A 22,840-nucleotide genomic window follows, 5' to 3' on the forward strand; every position below is an offset into this window, starting at 1 on the left:
GATCCAGGTGTGATGAAATAATGGCGTCTCAGTGTCTTTAAAAGGTAACACAAGCTTTTTTGTGGTGTGCTGCTCAAAACTTAAAATGCTGTCAAACCAGACGCCAGGATTCCTCACAACCGGTTTGATTTGATCCACTAGGGAACCAGCAGATGGCACAATTTCTTTTGCTATGAGCTGGGTCCCAAAAACAAGCACCTGTGTTTTGTCTTAGTTCAGTTAATTTGTTTTGACTTAACATTGTGTTCAGACTGTGTTAAGCCAAACTTGTCTTACCTGATGTTAAACTGTGTGTAATAGCATTGTCCTGTTTCTATACCTCAACATTTAAAATGTAAAATGTCATCATAACTATAAGGAAATGATGGCCAAAACTACAAAAATAGGATCCAGGCTGTGAATTATTTTTATCTAACTGGAAAGAGGTACAGATAAGAGAGTACTGGATTTGGAGGGAGCAATGGGTCATGGAGTCTTACCCCTGGTGCAGTGGCCACCACTCTGTAGGGGAACACGAACAGATCCAGGCCCACCAGCTGGAAAATATTCTTAAAGAGGCCGATGATCTGCAGAGCGAGCATATCCTGGAGACAGAGGAACGCAAGGCCGTCACAAGAGAAAGTGAGTCAAAGATTCCTCCCCTGAAATGTTCCAGTGAATGAGTTCAGTGCAGTACCTGTCTGCAGTCATCTCCCACTTTAAAGATGGCAGCCTGCCAACAAATCCTGCGTGATTCGTCTGGATTCTCCTCTCCGTCCTCCAGAGAGTCCGAGAGGCAGCGGAGACCCTCCCTCTCCAGCTCACTCACCCCACAGCGCTTCACCTTGAACTTGGCCAGATAGGGAGCCTTGGCAGCACTGTGACGAGAAGAGAAAACAGAGATCAACACCATACGTGGATAGATTTAGGTCCCGAGAAGTAGCACCAAAATATGCAGAAGCAAAGTCTCTGCGTGAAGCATGAATTAAAATCTGTCGTTACCTCTGCATAGGTGTTCCAGATTTGTAGTCGATGTCCAGAACGATGGCTTCAGGGTTACTTGGTAGGTAACAGCCTAGAAAACCCCGAGAAGAGAGAGACAACAGTAGGCTGTGTTAAAAGAATTGACATTTTATATTATGGTTTTTTTTTTTGCAAATATTCACATCTTCAGACTTCACTAACTTGTGTTTCTCACAGAGGAATATAGTAAGCAGTGGTGGAGTAGTGGAGGCAGCATTTGATATTTTATGTTCGTGTAATTTATTATTTATTTTCATTGCAAATTCTTACAGTATATGTTTTGTAACCATGTCAATTGTGCTGCAGCCTGTCTTGCCCAGGACAGAATTTTAATCTCAATGAGACATTTCCTGGTTGAATACAGGTTATAATAATGCACACAGTTTATACAAGTACTACTTAAAAGATTAGTCAAATAATCAAAAAAAGGAGATGACTTGGTAAATATTTTGACAAATCGACATTTTTTAATAAACTTTATTTATACAGCACTTAACAGTTACACAGTGCTTAACATGGTTAAACACACATTAAAAACTGTTCAAAACAGAGGCAAATCTAAATCAAGTACTATAAAGTTAAACAGAAATAAAATTCCACAAAAGTGAATACAGTTAAAAGGACATTTAAGACAAGATAGAAATGAAAGGATGCACTAAAATTAATAAAAAGGCTGTTTTGTAAAGGTATTTCTTTAGAAGTTATTTAAAAGATGTCACCAAACCTGCAAGCCTCAAGTAAAAGTTGGGATAATTTTCTCACACGCATTAAGGATGCAACACCTAAGAGAGGCCTTGGGATATTCGTTGACAAAATATAAGAGAATGTCGAGGTGTTGGTGGTCTGATCAACTGCCTTTTTATTTCACATAGAAGTTTTTCATCTGAGGTCTCAGTTCTTTTTGTTGTTTATTTTTCCCCCCTTTTCTATTTTTAAATATCTGAAGAGAAACTAGAACACTACAGGAGTGTGTCCAATAAAATTTAAGTTTGTATTGAATGAAGACCTAAAAAAACACTGGAGCACAGTTACTATTTTTCAATAATCTAATCAGATCTACTGTGAAATATTGCGTTACCTGGCTGGACTTTGATATCCGACAGAGCCTTGAGACAGGCCCTTTTCCTCTCCTCACCCTTTGGAACCGGCCTGAAAAATAAAAACGATATATCAGGATTCACATTGCACCAAAACATTTCCATGTTTGCTAGTGATTTCTGGAGCAGTGGTGATGTTACTTGAGAATGGCAGACACGTTGGTGATCTTGTTGAAGAAGTCAAACTCTCTCTGGTAGAAGTCTTTGGCCGGACCCAACAGAGAACCTGTGATCTCCTCTACCATCTGCTCCAACAGCTCCCCGATGTCGGCTACACATATTTGATTAATGAGCCAAGAGATAAATGTGAGTACATCAACTTCATTTCATTTAATTAGGCTTAACATGGGTTTTCCCATGAGGCAGACATCATAATCACACATTAAAAGGAAAAAGATATCACCTTAACTTAACATTGAGGAGCCAGAAACACACTGCTAGAAGGAAAAAAGTGTGATATAAAATTGAAATTGTATATTTTAATAACACAAATAAAATGAGTCAAATGAAAATATAACCCTGTTCAGAGAGACAGGGTTTGTACTGCACCACACATAAGATGCATTTATCTTGGTTACACTTGGTGTTCCATTAAGGATTGAAGGTTTCCCGTGATTTTAAAAAGAGTAAACCTGGGTATGCGCAGTCTACACAGTCTTCTCACCATAAATAAAGTAACACATAACTGTTTAAAATGGTGCTATCCTTTCATTATGTTGAGTAGAAAAACTGAACTTTCAACAGCTTTGAGGTGGAAAATACACAATGCCAACCAAAGAGAATTGTACGGTCCTCTGTTACTTCGCATATCCTCTACCAAGGAATGTAAAGTGACCTTTACAGTGCTGCCCATACATTTTTACTACATTCAGTGCCGGGAAGGAAAATCCATTGCATGCAGGCATTTTGACGTCGCAGGAGCTTTGTGCTTAGATGATCTCTTGCACTCGATGTTCCATCTTTTGAGAGCCACTCTGCAGACCTGTATGTCTGATTTAAGCTCCTTTTGCACCACAGCTGCACTGCAAGTTGCCATTTTAGTATGAAGGAAATCCTTACACAACTGAAACTGATCAAGTTTACTTAATTACTGTATTATGCAACTTCAAGGCTAGATGTAAGTGTTTAGTTACAACAGTCAGGGGTCAGCGTTGTCAAGTCTTTGTAGGTTCCTGCAGGTATTTTTCTCAGGAAAAAGGTGTACTAAGTGGTGAGAATTCCCAGGAAATACTAATTTCCCAGTCTCTGGTATTCAAGTGCTCTGTGATTGGTCTGATACTGCTGCTGCTCTCAAAACGTCACTGTAATATGGAGTCCACTCACGATCTTTGTGGTGTCCCTCTTCATCCATGAAGATGTTGGTCTTCATGTTCCAGATGAACTGGTGGGCGAGAAGCTGAGACTTCTGGGCCGCCCACAGAATGTACTCTCTCACATAGCCCATCTGAGCAGGACAGATGATCAGAGTTTATTACTACTGCTTCATAAATGACAATTAACCCTTCATCAAAACAACTGCTGATTATTTTCTGTCGCTATAGTTTACTTTAAAATAGGCATTTCATTATAAACGGCCCCTCTTCTTCATTTGCTGCTGATTCTTGAGCTGTTAAACATCTAATAAGGAACTTCTTGATAAGAAACCGCCACTATTCTGTTTAAACAGTTAGACGTAAAGGCCAAATACTATCGATCTCACATGTTATCTGAAAATTACAGTTTGTATTTGCTTCCTGTCACCTCTGTTGTCTGAAGTCAGGGAAGGCAAAGTGGTTCGTGTTTACCTTATCATACCGGAGAGCCTGAACAATCTGAGGAATGTAGAACAAGATGGCATCCTAAGAAGAGAAAAATGTAATGTTGAAAAGAGCTGTGATTTTTCTCCTGCTGCAGCTGTTACAGTATTGAGGAACTCTGAGCTGATGCAAAAGGTGTGAGACTTACTGGAGGAAAAGAGCGAAGCACTTTAACCCCGTATTGAGCGGTGAGAGGATGAGGAGGGTACATGCTGCTGAAGTAGGATAGACCAGTGGGCGGGTCTGCTGGAGCCCAACACAGGATATGGCTCAGCTCAGGAGAGTCAGCATCAATAGTGTGCCACGTCACCAGGAACTAGGAAGCAATACAGTTAAAAGAAAATATTCCAAAACATATAAAACAACATTTTCAAAGCTCAATAGCTGAACTTCACTTCACCTTGACAGCCTCAGGCACATCGCTGACAGCTCCGGGGTCCAATCTCACCAGCCGGGTAACTTCAGCAACAATGGCGTCATTCTTAAACCTTGAAAAAACAAAAGGGGTTAAAAATAAACAAGTAAATAATATATAGTCTGGAACAGCTGGGAGTTCAGTCTCCTTAAAGTTTACATTAAATTATAAGTGTAAGTTCAACCATTTCATCCGGGTTCTGTTCCACAAGTAAGAAAACCTCATTCATAGTCACATTTACATTTGTATTTACGCTAATTAGTAAAAGGTGAATATAGACAAACGGGAGCTCTAGCTTTGGTATTGTAACAAATGAAACGTGATTTAGCTTCAATGGGGTAAATACCTAGGGAATTTAGTAAGGGTAGAGTTAACGAATAGTGAGGACTTCTGCTCTCTGCTTTTCCACAAGTAGGAAACAAAAAACACGTCTCCCATTTGGGTAACTGTTGAGCTAAACCATTCAAATGTTTATCTGTTACATGCTAAAACAGAGGTTTTCAAAGTGGGAGGCGGGCCTCCCCAGGGGGGTTTCAAACAGTTTCAGGGGAGGCTCAGTGAATTAAAGTGAGACAATATTACATTAGTAATCAAAAGGAGGTCACATCGAATAGCCTACATGGTTGATTTTGTTAAAGAGAGAGTTCAGACATGCATTAGTTTTGGGGAACTGTTTTTCCCACTTCATCAGTCAGAAACTAATTATTGTCTTTGGACAGACCTTCATTAAATGTATTTTGGTGTAGTCTGAAGTTATGTCAAACAGAAGAGAGATATTAGGCTCAATTGTTAAGAGTCTGTGGTATCAAAGGAAGAACTGAGCAAAACTAAGCAAGTAAACTAAGGGGGGGTGCCTTTTCCGAAGCTTTGTCTGAGGGGAGGCCCACAGTCCCAGGCTTTGAAAGTGTTAAAACATAGTGTAGCTGTAGCACAAGTAAAGCCATAAAGTCAGCAAACTGATTCTACTTTCATCAAGTTACAGAGAATCACTGTAAGAGTCATTTCCGTCTGTTTTGGGGAAATGTAAGACACAAACAGAGAGAGTGACAACCTAGTTGGTAGCTGCATAGCCAGGTAGGGCGCAATACCCCAGGCCAGGTTGACATTATCCTTCCACTGTTTCTCAGTCAGACTGATGTATTTGGACCTCCAGTTGGCGATGCTGGTCTCCACTGACTGCTCCGTGGCGATGGCCAGTTCCTGAGTGGAAAGGGGGTTGTACCACGTCGTCAACCGTTCGATCTCGCTGGCCTGGAAAGACAGGTTCAGGCAGAAAGAGCAGCGCAGGGACAAGAGCATGAAGAGTAGCTGATAATGAGCAGCAGCGTTAAAACCAGAAATCGACTATTCACCATCAACCCTCACCAGTAAGGCCAGCAGCAGAGTCCTGCGTTTCATGTAGTATTTGTGAAGCTGCGTCCCCCTGTTGCTCTTCTTCGACAAGCCTAGGAGGAGAAGATGCAGATACAGACAGTCAAAGCATGCTGTCAGTTTAAGTTCTTGGGCTTTTCGGTCTCAGACAAGAATCTGTGTTCTTGGGGGTGTTAGCGGGGGTACATTTCTACTTATAGTAGGTTATTTCTTATTTCATATACACACCAGCTTGCCCTGCTTCTTCCCGTCTCTCTCTTCCTGTATGCGTCTGCTCTGCTGACTTTCTCCATTGTCTGGCTAATGTTTCCCCCGTGATTACAGTTTGAACGTAATACAAGATAACACCTCTCACTGCAAAATGTTATGTAAAGTCTATATGTTACACTGAAAGTTTCCCAACATGCATTTCACATCAACCAGCGGCCAATGGTGGAGAATTTGAACCAGACAAAGAAGTGTTATAATTTTAAAATTTTAACAACTGTTTTTAAAATATCGTTTTAGATTTTGAATATGATGTTGATTTTTTAAAATAATGCCACCTTGAAAGTTTTCTCGTACATTTCTGGAGATGATGAAGTCACGCGAGCCAGTGGAGGCAAGCTGGTCTGTTTAGCATGTAGCAGGCCGGCTCTTGAGATGACTGCCCTTTGGTAATCTATTGCTGACACAGATGGCTCTTTAGTGTTTTAAAGATATAGTTCCTTTTGCAAGATCAACGTAGGTCTCAGAGTTGAAATTTAATTTTTTTGGATAGTTAATGTTGTATTTGGCTGTCTTTGTGTACTTTTGGCTTTACAGATATACAGATCCTTCACACCACAGGTATATCTTAACCAATCTCACGGTTAAGCGGATGTTTGAGATAAAATTATTTACTGTTATGCTGAAGTGTAATCCCCTGTACCCGGTCAGCAAAAACTTACTACTGTCTGTACTGAGAAGGGCGTCTTTTCTCTGTATTATAGTCTTATTATTATAGCGGTACCTGATTTCTTGGATGCGGTGGACATTCCACTGGACAGTGGGTAGGTGTTGATCCATCCCTGGCCGCTCTGCTGGGAGCGAGAGCTGGAGTCTATGTTGCTCCTGAGGTCGGCAGCGTTCATCACTGACAGGCTGTTCAAGGACGGGTCCTGATTATCTGTTTGCATACAAACAGATTTAGCGTGGCCAAGAAACAAGCACATCCAAACTGTAACTTTACTCTTTATTATCCAATTCAACTTGTCCTACGATAAAATGTATTTATTTCGTAAACACATAACACCATCCTTAGTCAATATTACAGCTTTTAAACAGTGAAAAACATTAACAATATGATCGATGATGAGGGAGTTTCTGAGGAGCGGGATGAGCTGCATCAGTTAGTCCTCTGCTGCTGTGATGGTCATGCATTGGAAAGCAGGGAAATCCAGCGAGATTTACATGTAGGTAGAAGTTGCCTTGAACCACTGATACTGGATCAGATATTATTTTGTCTTGTCAATGGCACATGGGGCTGGAGGTATATTATTCTGATCCAGGAGCAGCGGTTTAGAGGACTCGTCTACCTGAAGCGCTTCGATGTATATGAGAATGAGACCATGTCTTTTCTCGAGGTTGTCGGGAATGAAGAGGAGAGGATTTTCTGGGGTGGAAGAAAAAACATTTTAAATTTGAAGTTTCTTCTTTCGGTAACATGTTGATCAAATCGAGGAGAGGGGCAGACGGGCGGGCTGACATGATGAATAATCATGCATCTTAACGCAGGTGACAAATTTGCGCTTTTCCTCACAGCTGCTAAACGTGAAGAGTACATTAAACAGCTTGAATTTAAAAGTACAAAGAGTAAGATACGGAAAAATATGAGATAGGGGAAGAGCAAGATAATAAGGGGGACCAAGAGAGTAACATCGAGGAAAATAAGCTGTAAAACATAAGAAGCTAGATAGATACCAGGATCTATCAGCAGCATAGTGAGGAAAAACAGCGTCAAATTTGCCACGCGTCGTAGCATGCCCCTGCCGCAGTGCAGTCCGAGCTCCACCACTTTAGGCTTACTTAAGATAGATAACGGAGAAGTGCTGGACACGATAAGCGATCCAAATATCCCAGCAGAGAGTGTGCTCGGGGCTGGGGTAGTACCAAGCTCACCAGGTGGGACCAAGTGGCACGCTGCCAGGTACTTCTTGTCAGAAAGGATGCTGGCGTAGAAACGTATGATGATGCTGATGTCCTCGCGGAGATGCTTGTCACCTTGGGTTGGGAACTTTGGAGCCACGCTGGAGAGACAGACGATGTTAGATTATGAATAGTTGAGTTAGTTGGATTATCAATTGTTGATTTATTAGCAATATATATTTTTTTAATCATGTTTTGATTATTTGTTATGTGTTTTCAGTGTTTTTACTAACATGTTGATGTTAAGCAGGTTCCCCATGTTCAACATCATAGTAGAGTGACAACATATGCGAATTATAATTACTAATACTTTCCATCATTTGCATCCTTTAGGTTGCAGTTAGTCCAGAATGCAGCATGCATTTTTTCTTATATATATATATATTCTATAGCCTAAATTATTCCCCAGTTAACTGAAAAAATATTACAGGATTAACTGAGTGATTGCATAAAAAATAGATGTGTGCTTGCACAGAGTGTGTGTGGGTACCTGAAGTAATCAAAGGCTGTAGAATAGATCTTCTCTCGGAGCACATTTCTTACAGTTGCATTTGTGAGGACGTCAGAGTGAAGCAGAGCCAGACCCAGAGTCAGCAGCCTGAAGGACAGAAAAACACGACAAATATAAATACATGTGCCTCTCAAAATTTTGCACTTTAATCTACATACATTAACCAGTTTACTTAAAATACAAGCTCATTGTGAAGACGACTAAAACACACATCAAATGATCTTTAAGCTTGGTGTGTGTGTTCATGTACCTGAAACGCGGTCCAATGGCAGCTACGTGACGGTTGAGGCTACTCTTAGCCCCGCCGACATTGAGGGACATCGAGCGTTGCAGCAAACTGCCAAAGATCTCCACTTGATCTGCGCTGGAATACTTAGCAATCTCAAACCTCTGGACTAGAAACTACAGAAAAAGAAGCAGACATGAGAGGCATCAACTGGTATAGAAGAAGAAGAAGATTGATACACGTAGTTATCAGCCAAGCAGATTGTCTGACCTCGATCCATATGTGGTGAGGGGTAACATCTGGAGGGCAGGGGATAGGCTGACTTTCCTCTGATGCAGCCAGAGGATCTGCCTCCACCTGAGCGTCGGAGAACAAGCCCATCTTCAGCTCCACGGTCATCTGCCACGCTCCCGCCATCTCTCGCATAAACTAGGCAGCCAGAGAGGAGATCGATAGTGTGTGAACAATACAAATGCTCTCACAAGAATGTGAGATTGGGATCTAAAGAGCCCACAATCTACTATTCAGGTGAATCTGTATTTACTGTTCTGTTTCCAAACTTTCAAGATGTGGCTCTTCTTTGCCTGAAGGCTTGTAAACCATGCAATTGAGCTGCGAGAACTGGAAGTGTTACTATTTTATTTTGCTATCTTTTAGCTTCTGTTTACAACTTCCAATTTAACTTCATTTTGAAACCTGTGTAGTAATATTGCAATTTATTTGGATCGTGATTCCGATTAAATAGATCGTGTCGAGCACCCCTACTCACAAGGGCACAAGAGCGAAAATGATAAAACACAATCTATGTACCGGCACTTCCATCCCAACACGTGCTGCCAGCAGCCACTCCCAGCAAGCGATAGCCGTTTCCATGCCGTGCGCTGTAAACATCTTGAGGGGCGACCAGCAGAGGTGGTGCAGTAGCTGAGGATCGCAGTCTAGAGCACAGAACACACAAAAAGGATATTCAGAAAACTAATCCGGAGCAGACACACCCTGCATTTGGTATAAAACATAATTGCGAGTGTTAACAGCAAAGATAAGCACAGAGAAAGTGAAACCTTTAGTGCTGATGAGCAAGGCTGCCAGTTTGAACATGGCCTCAGTGAAAACCTCGGGCTGTGCAGAGTCCAAAGCCTCTCCCATCTGCTTAATCATCATCCGGCCCAGATCGGGCTGTCCTCGAACTGCCTGTGCAAAGTGGATCATGCCAGATACCTACACACAAAAGAGAAAAGAAATGAGCAGGAGAAGCACAGTATAAAAGGGTTTTATCTATTATGTTGCGTTTATGTACACAGGCATCTTGTTCTGATTGTGCTACAGCTCCACGACCACTCCAACAAGGTTTCTCCACCGGAAACCTTTCAGAAACCAAGCAACTCTGTTCCTCAGCAGCCAAATTTATATATTTTTTGCAGACATTTTCCGTGTTTTACAAGCATGTAAAAACTTTGTGGCTGCACTTTAAGAAGACAGCATTTTGTTGCTTCTAACTTTCTCTGTTGTCGCATATTTTACATTTCATATGGAGCATTTATCTGCCCCGATCAAATCACCATTTCATACTGTACTCACTGTGTTGTCTGGTAACAGAACCAGAGAAATAATGCAAATAATATCAACTAAATTGTAACTTCAGCTGTATCAAGACACAGTACATGTGATAACAGAGGGGGACAGACCTGGAGGTTAACATGGCCGGAGTCTGTGGACATGGGCCATAAAAACTGGTATGATTTGGTGGTTTTACCTCTCCAGCGTATCTGTTCCTGAGGTTGAGGGAGGCCATGAAGTTAGAGTAGTCCTTCTTCACACAGGCTGGCCTCTCAGTCAGCTGAGTGGACTACAGATGACACAAGAATTAAGCACTTGAACTATAACTGATTATGCAGAAAGATTGTAAAATATCCGAAACATAGACTACTTTATTAAGTCCTAGAATACGAAACATTGCTGTCTTTATCACTCTGTTAAACGGCTTTTTGTCATTCACACACACTGAAAGTGTCTGTTAAATAAATGTTCCTCATGACTTTGTTCGGACATGACGGGACATTTACAGAAAGAGCTACAATGTTTTCATGATATTGGGCAGCTGGTGTGCGAGAGAGAGCAGTGTTTTCATCGCTGTTCTCTCTCTGAAGTCTCTCACTGAAAAAGAAGTCTGCTGCTTATTTTATAATATCGTACAGAGCAAAAGCACAGAATAATAAGACATTATAAAATTTAATTCCTATTTGCTGTGTGTAAAGCATTCTTCTGGATAGCCATCTGTTAATAAATACAATTGGCAGGCTGGGGGAAAGTGCTGCTTTAATTATTATGGTTGTAAGAGTTGTTTTTCTTTTAGCCAGTTTTGCCCCAGTTGCTTAATTTACTGTTTTTGTGGAAAAATCCTTTGTACAGACGATTCTGACATGAGAAAAATCTCCTCTACAAAGTAAAATTGGCTCATTCTCAGTTTTTCATCTCAACATCCTCACTACGCCCACCCTGAGTGGCCTGCCCCCAGTTTGAGAACTACTGGAGTACGCCGTGCTGGAAGTCTAACTGAATTTTTACAGGTGTGACTGCCATAATGACTTTTACGTAAAACTGACTCAGGCGTTTATTTAGACAAGAGTCCAACATGTAAAATTGCCATCACATTTAAGCAGGGTTTTTCCTGCATAGAGAATTTTTTGGCAACCCCCAAAAAGGTTTTAGCAAGCGCCAAAGGAAAATCACCAGCGCCAAAATGATAAGAATTGAAAAAGCGTTTCAAATATTCGCCTAATGTATTTTAATAGCCATTAATAAAACAGCTTTTGAGCAAGCAGAACATAAACGTAAATACGACGTCTTGACTTCCAGCAGTCACCTCTCCTCTCATCCACAGTGCTGTTCCCAAAAAATATGTGTTTATTTTTTTTTTTACACATGCAGCTGGCGCAGGATTTATAAATGCTGCTGCGTTGGTTTGACCACGCCTGAACGCTCCGCTACAAAGCTCGCGCTGTTGGGAGCGATGACTTTTGTCACTTTTACATTTTACTCTTTGGCGTACCAACCCCGGGACATTAAAAAGGGCTGAGGCACTAAATCAAACTTAAGAAATGTTGAACTCATTCTGTATACAAGTTAGTACTTTGCATAAACAAATGAGAGACTGACCACCTTTTAGAGCATTTTTCCTGCACAATAACTTAATGACTTAATGACTGAAAACAACCACACAAAATGTAACTGCTGTTTTGTCCAACAGGAATTAATATTAGGCTACTAATAGTAAGTTATAGTAACCATTATTTAATTATAATTAACCACAGTGGTGTAGGCTAATATCAGAGGAAGGTTTTATTTGTGAAAAAACCTGAATCTCAACTAATAAACTATCTGTAGGCAGATAATCCAAATCAAGTGTAAATATATTATTATACTAACATATTACTTTACTTTTACTCCTCCAGGTTGTGGATATATTTTGTTTATCAAATCGTCAGAAATAACAAGAAAATGTATAGATTTCAGTCATAAGGTAACTCATTGCCTTCACTGTACGTATACTGATCATGCTTTCTGTCGCGGGAAGTCACCCCCCAAAAGGGCCATTCTGAGCCAGGAAAAACCCTGTTAAGTAATGAATGTATTTATGAAAGGGGCTTCACATACATAGTTCTGTTACTGTAAGTATTCGGGATGTATATAACAACTTTTTGGGCAAATTCATCTAAAATTATAAACTCTACAAGACAGTCGTAAATGAAGAAGCAGTGAATTAAGCAGCTATAGTAAGTGGTGTCCCACAAGGATCCATTCTTGAGACATTTTTATTGTTCAAATTACACCATTACTAAGTATAAGCATTTAAAAAGTCAGCCTGTGACTTACCCCCAGTGTGGTGCTCTGTCTGTTGTAACCGGCAAAGTGTAGGATGCTTTCTGTGGCCATGGCCAGTCCTGTGTGCTGGGACAAACCCGACACCCAGTTCTGGTGTTTGTTTAGATACTCCTGAAGAAGACCACATGAGGTACAGCGGTTAAAACCATGTTTAGGGCCAACGTGTAAACTCTGTTTATTTTGTGTGCTCTACATGTGGACGTTCTGAATTTTAAGAAAGTAAATGTTACCTGGAGGTGTGATTTGGTCACAGACGGCGCCCACTTCATAGCCTCTTTAAGGATCTCCCCACATCGTGCAGCAAAATCCTTCACTATGCTCTACAATAAAGACATGATTTGAGTTTTGTATACATGACATGTTTAAAACAGGCATTGTTTACATCAATTACAATTAAAATATGTGTACAGTGGCGAGTAATCAATAAGTAGAATGGTGAATAACTTATTCTGGGTTAAATAACATTACCTCTCTGGCTTCATATGTATCTGGGACAGTGATTCTGTATGGAGTGTCTGGGATGTCGTAATAAGGTTGGTCTTTATGAATGTCCTGCAATACACCATAAAAAATTATTATTACTGCCGTAGTATAGACATCCATTAAGAACAAAGATCATCAAAGACTGAAAGACAGATGCTACACTGGAGAACAGTTCGGATGTTTTTGTCACTTACTGCACTGAGTGAGAGGGAAAGCGTCTGCAGGATGTCTAACATGGTCCTCAGCACACGGCCGCTCCATAACAAGTGGGGGAAACTGAGGACAGAAATAATGCTGTTCACACTGCTAGGGAGGAAGCTGCATTTTAAACAGTTTATCACAGAGTCAGTAAAGTATCCTGAGTAAATAAGCGTGTGAATCAATGCACGCTCACGTTTCAGCCAGGCCAGACAAATATTTGTCAGCCACTCTGCGGATCCTCTTGTGAATGTGGTTGAAGTTGACCAAGAGGAACTGAGCGTGGCGTTCGAGTTCCTCCTCATGGGCTTTGGTTTTTGCCTGAAAATACAACATCTTTATTAATTTTATGTCTGCAACTAAAGATTACTTTCATTACGGATTCATCTGCAGAATATTTTCTTGAATAATCAATTAATCGTTGGGTCTATGAAATGTCAGAACACAGTGCAACATCTTTCCCTGATGTCCAAAGTGATGATATTAAATGTCTTGTGTTACGGCCCTAGAACTGTGGGTCTTGTGTTTTGTTTTTGTGAGTCTTTCTCCTGTGGTTCCACACCTGCCTTGCAGCTGCAATTAGTAATGGGCAGCAGCTGCACCTGATTCCCCAATCAGTACCTGGAGGATAAGAGACCAAGGAGAGTGCAGCAAGTGGGCTATGTGGCTGGTCTTGAGAGGCCAGTGTGTGAGGCTGGTCCTGTGGGGGCCAGCCTAGGTGGCTGCCGACCAGTGGGTCAGATGGGTGTGCTTGGGTGCAGCAGGAGTGGAGCTGCGTGTGGAGCTGTGTGCTCGCATGTGCGTTAAATGTGTGTTTTAATTGTGTGTTTTGGTTAAAAGCTATATCACCACCTTTTGTTAAGTAGTCTAGTTCTTTGTCTGTGTCTGTTCCTCTGTAAGATATGTTTGTTAATAAATATCTATTTGTTTGCACATGATCTGTTTCTTTAGACCCGGTTTTCATTTATATTTGTTACTCCTCTCTCCACCTCTGGGCTTGAGCCACGTGAGGACGTAACAATGGTTAGTTACAATGATGCAAAACAGAAAAAAGTAGCAGTCCTTTCATAAATAAGGACAAATGCAATTTGACTACTCAGAGCTGCAACTAATGATTATTTTCATTGACGATTAATCGTCAGTCGATTTCCTTGATTAATCAATTAGTTGTTTAGTCAATAATGTCAAAATATTTTGAAATATGTTGATCAGAGCCTAAGATGAAGTCCTAAAATGGCTTGTTTTGTCTACAACCCAAAGATATTCAGTTTACTGTCATAGAGGAGCAAAGAAATCGATTATCAAAATAGCTTCCTTTTAATTTAATAGTTGACAACTACTCAATTATTAGATTAATCTTTGCAGGGCTACCACTTAGTGCCTAAAAACAACTTCCTGAGTAAATACCTCCCACTGTGTGATGAAACAAAGGGTCAGAGTCAAGATACACGCTCTCCCTTACTTTTTCAGCCATCATTTGCAGGAAGATCTCAAAAACCTTGTCGCTCACAGCAATCACACACTGCATCATGCCTGCAAAGAATATATTGAATATTAATGCATTTAAAAAACAGTTCCCACCACATGTGTTTAGAAAGTCTTTTTTTTCCCCCCTTCTGCTCACCAGATTTATCTTTCTGTATCGCTCTATCTTCAAAGTATCGAAACATGACCTGAAAGCGGTCAGAGTCCAGCGCACACAGCATCCTTAGAGATGAAAAGAAAGCATCATAGAGTAAAAATGATATAAACAATTATAATTACTGAACATTTTCAAGCACTTAAGCCAATATGCATGCATGTTGGTTTACCTCATGTATTCCAATCTGTAAACAGACAGCAAGTATGTGGACATGGCAAAGTCCAATTTGTTGATGAGAGCAGCCACCTCAGGAGGAGGATCCAGCAGGTTGATGATGGTGCTACGCAGATCATTCAGCTCAGCCTGAAATACAACAATGAACCATAAACTACAGTATACTTTATGTTAGTGTGTTTGTGCATGTGTGCGAATGTGCTCTCATACCGGAGTGACAGTGTCATTCTTCAGTGCAGAGTTGTACTGCAGCTCTGAGCGTAAAGGTTCCCCGCTGGGAAATGTGAGCAGCGGCGATTTGGTCGCAATCTCACAAACTCCCTCGTACCATTCTTCTGGCCACAGACCTGAAGAATCAAATCATGAAGCATGACACATACAATCATTTTTAAATTAAGCACAAACATTCCTCAGAATGTCATGCAGTGAAGACAGAAATATAAATGTATAATTGAACCAACTGTACCTGAGCCCTCCACAGCAAATCCCATGACAACAGAGTAGAGCCAAAAGTCCCTGAAGAGCTTCTGCAGACGAGGTTTTGCTTCCTTAATTGGTGGCAACCTCTTAGTCAGCTAAAAGTAGAAGGAGAGAGAGTAAGAGAGAAATACAGCAATAAAGACCATTAAAAAGGATCTATTTGTAGGGCAAACTGACGTTTTGACAAAAAGACAATATTTAACAGGCTGAATGACTAAGTCTGATTATTTGAAGGAGAAGGTAATAAAAATAACATGATGAAAGCTAAAAATGTTGTAAATGTCCAAAATACTCACCACTGCAATAACTGGAATTAGGACGCCGAGGTTTCCAGCACTGCTTGATGCCTAGAGAGACAAAGCAGGAGAGCAGGCCTTGGTGTCAGTATCATTCATATGAAGAGCTTGTTGAGTTGCTTAACAGCTTATAAAGCTCCGTCCACCCACACTTTTCTGATATCAGAATTTGGAGGACTGCGTCTGACGATTTCAAAGTTTCCAAAACAAATAATCAATCACGCAAACTTCACCCAGGTACTAACCATGCTTTCCAGGGGAGACTGTCTGAATGTATGTGCCATGCAGAACACATTAAAAAAGTGTTTCCACCTTCTTTAGATGAGGTCATAAGGCAAGTCGTCCATCCATGTCTCAGTTCATTTCAAGCACACTGAACCCTTTAGCACTCTTAGACGTGTTCAGACTGACAATACAGCTGTGCCAAAGTAATCTGCATTTCAAGCCCCACACTCTGTCTTCCTGCCTTTCCTCTATCATTAAAGGTCCAGTGTGACATATTTCTGAGGATCTCTTGACAGAAATGCAATATAATAAACATAACTATGTTTTGAGTGGTGTATAAAGACCTTACAAAATAAACCATTACATTTTAGTACCTTAGAATGAGGCATTTCTATGTCCATGCACCACCGGTCCTCCATGGACGGCGTCATGTTGCACTGCCATGTTTCTAAAGTAGCGCAAACGGACAAAATGCTCTACAGAGTGCGTTTTGTCACTACGTTGAATACGTAGGAAGGAGAAGAAGAAAAAGTAGTAGTAGTCTGGTTTATTAGAAGTAAGAAGAGAAGTGAAATTTGGACAAATGGAGGATCACACGTATTATTTAGCACAAGAGTCGACAATGCGTGTCAGCCACCGTAGCTTCTCCTGCGCGCTTGCAATGAGAGGGGTGAGCGGTGACTGATCCGATGGTTGCAATTTGCAACCCTCACCACTAGATGCCACTAAAACTTACACACTGAACTAAAGCTAAGCTGCACTGAAGAAAAAGGTAAGTCCAGATTGTTTTGCTGGACTATCTTTTGCCAGCACTGCGGTCTCATTGCTACTGTGTTGGTATATGTGTGTGTCATACCTTCAGAGTCGGGCCTTTGTCTGAGGCTCTCTCGCTGGCTCTCTTCCCCTCTAAGCCCAGCTGGACAAAAAGCTCCAGCAGGTTGACCAGCAGCTCGTCGACCATATGCTCAGCCTGAAGGTTGGCTGCTATATTACCCAGAGCATTTATCACAGCCAAGGAACAGTGTCTATGCACAGAAGAGGGAACAATTTTTCACTAGATTCTCATGTCAAACCGTAGATAATACTCGTCAACATGAGGACTTTATGTATCACTTTCTCATGTACTCAACAACCCCAAAGAACTGTAACTGTGTCACGTAAGATGGTGGTCACCTGTATCCATGGTCCTTGTAGTCCTTGGTAGAATAGACCATGGAGCTGGCTTTGACACTGATCTGCTGGAACAAATTCCACACTTCCTGGTAGATGTATTGCTGAGGTGAAAGAAAAAGAAAAGTTATGATAGATATGCTCTAAAACTAGGGTTAGCTGAAACAGAAGGTAGAGATATTAATGCTTACATTCCCAGTGATGACCATGCAGCCAAGCTGGTCTATGATGAGGACATCAAGCTGGGAGGGAGGCTGACAGAACTTCTGCTGCAGGATCTGAAGGATGGGCTCCATTACTCTGGGGGTGTCCCGTAAGGCCACGGCAATGTGACCCAAAGCCCTGATGGTGTGGTCTGGGATCAAGTGAGCATCCCTGGGGAAGAGAGGGGAACACGTTTAAATACTCGCTCAAATTTTTGTCAAAGTCATCATTTTATATAAAGACTGACTTACTTATCATTTTCCTGATAGATGTAAAGACGGTTGGACAGACTGGCGAGAAAAGCTTCTACAATGACGTTATCCATAGTCAGACCGGCTTTCAGACACCTGAGGACAGATGGAGACGGAGAGGTAAAGGCTGTGTTGATAACAGTGTGTGCGCATAAGCTGTGTAAGTGTGTTTGTGAGTGAAGTCACCTGCAGATGTTATCTATGGAGATGTCCCGCAGCTGTTCGTACATGGAGGGCTGGCTCTTCTTGCTGGAATTGGTACTGAGGGTTGACTGGGAGTGTTCATTGGTCACATGGATCTTTATCTCACCACCACCTTAAAAAAAAATTGAAAAAATGAAAACTTTGAACCAGACATAACAGTGCCACTGAATGACGGAGCGCTCAGCTGCTGAGCGGTCTGTTGTTTACCTGAACCATACTGGCTGTGGTATTTGTGCAGCTTCACCAAAACAGGAGAGGGTACAACCAAGAAGTCTCTCAGGGACATGGTGACAGAGTGAGCCACCACAGGAAAGCGCTCACACAGACGACCCAAACCCTGAAGACACAGACACATGAATGGATTTATGTCTACAAATGAACGACTGTGGCTGTAGTCCATCGAGGCTTTATAAAAACAAACATCTGGAGCTGGTTGCAACCGCTGTTGGTAAGTTCAGACTTAGCCTTGTTCTAACTTGTTAAAGTGTTTATTAAGTGGAGTTTTACACATCAAACAATTAAAACGGGCTGCAGTACAAACGACTTCTAACCTAGAGATTAGTTGCGATCACGAGAAAACAACAGTCGTTATCTCGAGATCATAAAATAATTATCCCGTTATCACGGGAAAACTGAGTTAAAAAATTTTTTTTAAATCAATGGCCGCGTAGTTCTGGACAGGGTTGGGTATCGTTTAAAATTTTACAATACCAGTACCAAAACCTGTACCCTTAAAGTGATGTCGATACCAATAGAGAACTTCATTCGATACCTTGCATAAAATGCCACTGGTTGAAGCCATAGTAGTTGATTGGTAGCCTATTATTATTTTTATTGTTGTTATGGACAAGCAAGGTTATCTATTTTTTTTTTTCTTGTTTCAAGTAACTGTTACATGAAAGTATTGGGAAATTGTATAACATCCTCCTAATCCTAATTAGGTCATCCTCATGGGATTATGATATGGCAATTTTTTTTATATTTGAATGAGAGAGGAGGAGAGAAATGGTTTAGTGACCAATTAAGTTGTGGGAAACGAATTTAAGGGAATTTTTTGATATGTGTGTTGAAAGTAAACAACGGAAAATTATTTTGTTAACTTTTGATTAACTGAATTGAAAGATCTCCGCGAGTGCCTTTTCCTTTATTGGTGAGTCGCAAACCCCCAAGAAACGAAGTCACTAAACTATACTAAAGACTCTAAAGAAGCAAACAGAAGACAAGTTGATCACACCAACTAGATCTGAAACAGCCGCAGCCGGAGACCACATGAGTAAAATCAGCTGATCGCTGCTGCGCCACAAAAATGTTTAATTGATGTGATGGAACGCAGCGATCTATCAGTGACAAGTGATGTGAACAACAAATAAAAAAAGTACAGAGAAGTGTTTAATGATACCAGAAGATGAAACCAACAGAAAGCCAAGCTTGTGGTGACACTTGCAACAGTGACGAACATGTCCGACACCGCAGCCGAGGGTGAGCGGCTGTTAAAATCAGCATGGGCGCGGTGCATTCAGGAATTTTTTTATACCGTTTACGGTGCAGGCACATAAGGAAAAAAAAGGCGTGCTCTTCTCTTTCTTTTGGTGTGTTGCTTGCGTGTTTGGCTGCAAGCAAAACCATAACAAATAGTCATTTTTTGCCGTGATCTGGTTACCTGGACACCTTCAAAAACCTCCTAAAAACCCACCTCTTTACAAAGGCCCTGAATGACTTTTACTGTTCTGTCTATGTAGTTATGTGTAAAGCGTCCTTGGGTCCCAAGAAAGGTGCTATAAAAATATAAGTTATTATTATTATTAAAAAGTATCGAATGAAGTACTTGTTTGACAGGAGACATTTCGATTCTACTCAATACTGGGCTGTTTCGGTCGATACCAGAAAGGTATCATGTAGCAATAGTAGAGTAGTTTTTAGTTCAGCCCCACATTTTTTTATGCACACGTGAACATAACGTTGCTTTCCCTTTTATCTTTATGTGGTTCTTAAAAGGAGAAGATGACCAGAGAAGAAGGAAGGTGGACAAACTGTCACCTGTAAGCAGCAAATGAGGAGGGGCATGTGAGCGATGATGACTTTACTTGACGTCTTGGACTGTAGCTTCTCTGACAGTTTGGTGCAAAGGTTTTCAGCTCCTGGTGAAATAAAGAGAGAACACAGGCATTTTTGCAGAGATGGCCTCTATTACTATTAGATTACTTCCTGTCTGAATGAACAGATTTCTCACCCTGCTCTTCAGTAACAGCCCAAACCATGAGGTCGACACAGGCAGCGTTGGCCTGACAACGCAGTTTCAGCGGGCTCAGTTCACTCTGGAGGTACTCGACATCGTGCAGGATCCTCTGCAGCTCCGACTGGCTGCTGCTGAACTGCTCCAGCACAAAGTCGTGGACCTCCTTCACATAGTCTGTCTGAAGGTCTGGTGAACATGAAAAATACATTGTTATTACTACCGTTGGAAGAGACAAATTGTGGCATTAAAGGGCTGCATTTCTGAATAATCTGAAGAAAGAAAACTATATTGTTCACCTTTTAGATTATACAGGGTGTCTCTTAGCATTTTAAATATGGCTACATATAAAGGATCGCTGAAGGTTTTGTAGTAGAGATGAAGACCAGGATTCAACTGTGAAGAAAGAAGCAAAGATGTATCAATGAACCAATAATGTCTCAAAGAGGAGACAAACATCTGTAGTGTTTGAAGAGTCATACCTCTCGAAGTTCTGCCAAGGACACATCCAGTGATTTCAAAAATGACTCAGAGACAAATAGTTCAACCTATTTGAAAGAAACAACTGAATAAATCATCACTTTTTGCACCGTGCATCACATTCTCAAATCAAAAGCTGCGTTTCAAGCAAAGGAACTATACCCCGGAACAAGGAACCATTGGAGGAACTCAATGCATTTCCACCGGAGGGACCAGGATCTAAATTTAGTTCTAGGGTCTTTATTTTACCCCCCCAAAAAACATCCCTGCTCGGGGGGTAGTACTTTCCGAAAGTACCGGTACTTTGGGGGGGTTTGGGCTTGCCTTGTAGTGAATTTCTGAATGGGAATGGGAACTTGATGGCTTTATCCAGTTTGTTATTAAATTTGTAACAAACTTTATTGTGTGTCTCTCCATTATATTCCTACACAAAAAAGCTGTTTTTAATGGTCAAGCATAGCAGGGGTCGGCGAATAAGTCTGGCATCGGGCCAAATTTTTCAACTCATAAGTACGTTTAGCTCATTCGGTACTGTGCGGGACTCCCGTCAGGTAGATTGTAAGATCGATTCCATCTTACTGCGGATATTTTTTTCTCCCTTGTTAAACAAATTGAATAAAAGGATAATTTTGCGCATGTGCTGCATTGTGTGTGCGCATTTCAGCGTTGGATCCGCATTCATGAACCTATGGACACTTATTTTCATTTCTCTGAGAAAATTCTGCAGAATCCAATCACACGTTTACTGATGGCTTTTTTAGAGGTGTGTCAAGCAGGCCAGAGACTCCTTTGAATGTCCTTCAGAACAGAAGTAAAAGCTCTCAATAAACTCGACATGAAGCATTGCTGCAAAAAACGTTCTCAAACATTTATTTTAGAGGCACAATCACTTAAGAGGAAGTGATTGTGTGAGTAACTGTAGCTGTCATGACTGAGATCTGTTTCAGCACCAGCCATTATCAATTTATTAATTTTTTATTTTTCTGCTATTAAAGTAATCTGGCCACGGGCCACATATTATTGCTGGCGGGCCGGTTCTGGCCCGCGGGCCACCTATTGCCAACCACTGGACTATAGTTGATCATTATATTCCAGTCAAATCTGATGTTCATTTATACATTTTGCCCATGGATAGTGGTTACAAATAATGATGTCTGTGCATCGCTTTGTACAGCGCACAGGCCTCCTTTTAGTTCCTTTTGGTCGAATCGCGGCTAAATGCATCTGTTCTGCTGCTGTGGCTGCTTACCATGCTAAGGAGCTGTCTGAGCATATCCATAGGGACATGAAACTCTCCAGAGCTGCTTCCAGTGAAAAGAGGTGAGACAGAGAAGCTGGAGCTGATGGTGGAGAAGTAGTAATCAGGGTCCACTGCACTGCCATCGGGCAGGTAGGAACCTGAAGAGGGGAAGCAAGAATTTAAAACATGTTCCTCAGCGAGTCCCTCAGCGTTTCCTTGTAGCCCAACAGGCTGAACTGCTTCTGCTAGGATACTTACCTTCGAAGTACTGAGAAGAGGGATCAGCAGGTGAGCTGGGGGTCAGACAGGCTCTCTCTGGACTGGCCTGAAAACACACAAGTGTGTGTAAAAATACGTAGCTTTGTACAGGTTAAGTTTAGGTCTGTTAACTTTTCTTTTTAACTTCCTTTACTTACCTGTTGTGACACGCTGGACAGAGAGGAGGCTTTACGTTTCAGTGTGTCTCCCTGACACACCGTGAGCAAAGAGCTGGGCAGGATGGAACGGAAGTCATTGAAGGACCGTCGGTGCAGCACGTCAGTTTCGTCGGCCGTAGGCAGCACAGGAGCAACCGGTCGAGGGAACAGCTTGGACAGTAAGGGCTCGTCAGTGTTGCTGTATCGGCCAAATGCACGGGCAACACCGAGCAGGGTGGGCACAGTGTACCTACAGAGGTATTCTGAACAAAGAAAGGGTTACAGAAGGTGGAGGAGTTGAAAATATTAATACGCAGAGTGGCTAAGTAACAAAGAAAGGTGCGTTATGTTAATACCTTTGTCATGAGCCTCTGGATTCTTGCAGATATCTTGCAGGACTTGCATGATGTCCATGACCGCCTCCAGGATCTGATAATGATGTTACATCATCACAATACTCCAACTTAACCAACCATATCAGCAAGAAATTATATACAGAATAGGTTCACATCTTTTAGGTCAATACTTTTACATTTATATGTACATTTAAAAAAAAAAGATTAATAATTGTTCCTCCTGTCTATGCTAAAGATATTTCAATGTAAGTGATGGGGGACAAAATCTGCAATCTTCATTCTGTGCAAAGATAAATTTGAATGTTCAGCTGAAGCTAATATG

The 22,840-nt window shown here is 41.3% G+C and overlaps 1 protein-coding gene across 1 annotated transcript in view; it reads right to left on the reverse strand.

Moving 5' to 3' along the window:
* Nucleotides 1-22,840, reverse strand: part of pi4kaa (phosphatidylinositol 4-kinase, catalytic, alpha a) — a 38,859-nt gene that overhangs the window by 10,687 nt on the left and 5,332 nt on the right. The window contains exons 5-48 of the mRNA XM_046066214.1: nt 22,519-22,591; nt 22,163-22,425; nt 22,005-22,071; nt 21,756-21,904; nt 20,509-20,574; nt 20,326-20,422; nt 20,024-20,215; nt 19,831-19,931; nt 18,001-18,130; nt 17,776-17,905; nt 17,590-17,685; nt 17,326-17,509; nt 17,138-17,238; nt 16,821-16,989; nt 15,740-15,790; nt 15,430-15,538; nt 15,174-15,310; nt 14,959-15,092; nt 14,772-14,854; nt 14,610-14,680; nt 13,344-13,468; nt 13,144-13,225; nt 12,935-13,018; nt 12,697-12,786; nt 12,458-12,577; nt 10,338-10,430; nt 9,646-9,802; nt 9,395-9,522; nt 8,855-9,013; nt 8,609-8,760; nt 8,338-8,445; nt 7,821-7,948; nt 6,673-6,828; nt 5,676-5,755; nt 5,362-5,561; nt 4,296-4,383; nt 4,044-4,211; nt 3,884-3,937; nt 3,423-3,543; nt 2,241-2,370; nt 2,081-2,151; nt 982-1,054; nt 677-857; nt 480-584 (exon numbers count right to left, since the gene is read on the reverse strand). Coding sequence (XP_045922170.1) covers nt 480-584; nt 677-857; nt 982-1,054; nt 2,081-2,151; nt 2,241-2,370; nt 3,423-3,543; nt 3,884-3,937; nt 4,044-4,211; nt 4,296-4,383; nt 5,362-5,561; nt 5,676-5,755; nt 6,673-6,828; nt 7,821-7,948; nt 8,338-8,445; nt 8,609-8,760; nt 8,855-9,013; nt 9,395-9,522; nt 9,646-9,802; nt 10,338-10,430; nt 12,458-12,577; nt 12,697-12,786; nt 12,935-13,018; nt 13,144-13,225; nt 13,344-13,468; nt 14,610-14,680; nt 14,772-14,854; nt 14,959-15,092; nt 15,174-15,310; nt 15,430-15,538; nt 15,740-15,790; nt 16,821-16,989; nt 17,138-17,238; nt 17,326-17,509; nt 17,590-17,685; nt 17,776-17,905; nt 18,001-18,130; nt 19,831-19,931; nt 20,024-20,215; nt 20,326-20,422; nt 20,509-20,574; nt 21,756-21,904; nt 22,005-22,071; nt 22,163-22,425; nt 22,519-22,591 — 5,256 coding nt within the window. The remainder of the gene's footprint in view (nt 1-479; nt 585-676; nt 858-981; nt 1,055-2,080; nt 2,152-2,240; nt 2,371-3,422; nt 3,544-3,883; nt 3,938-4,043; nt 4,212-4,295; nt 4,384-5,361; nt 5,562-5,675; nt 5,756-6,672; nt 6,829-7,820; nt 7,949-8,337; nt 8,446-8,608; nt 8,761-8,854; nt 9,014-9,394; nt 9,523-9,645; nt 9,803-10,337; nt 10,431-12,457; nt 12,578-12,696; nt 12,787-12,934; nt 13,019-13,143; nt 13,226-13,343; nt 13,469-14,609; nt 14,681-14,771; nt 14,855-14,958; nt 15,093-15,173; nt 15,311-15,429; nt 15,539-15,739; nt 15,791-16,820; nt 16,990-17,137; nt 17,239-17,325; nt 17,510-17,589; nt 17,686-17,775; nt 17,906-18,000; nt 18,131-19,830; nt 19,932-20,023; nt 20,216-20,325; nt 20,423-20,508; nt 20,575-21,755; nt 21,905-22,004; nt 22,072-22,162; nt 22,426-22,518; nt 22,592-22,840) is intronic.

The sequence above is a fragment of the Micropterus dolomieu genome, linkage group LG13 (genome assembly GCF_021292245.1).
Source record: "Micropterus dolomieu isolate WLL.071019.BEF.003 ecotype Adirondacks linkage group LG13, ASM2129224v1, whole genome shotgun sequence".
Taxonomy (NCBI): domain Eukaryota; kingdom Metazoa; phylum Chordata; class Actinopteri; order Centrarchiformes; family Centrarchidae; genus Micropterus; species Micropterus dolomieu.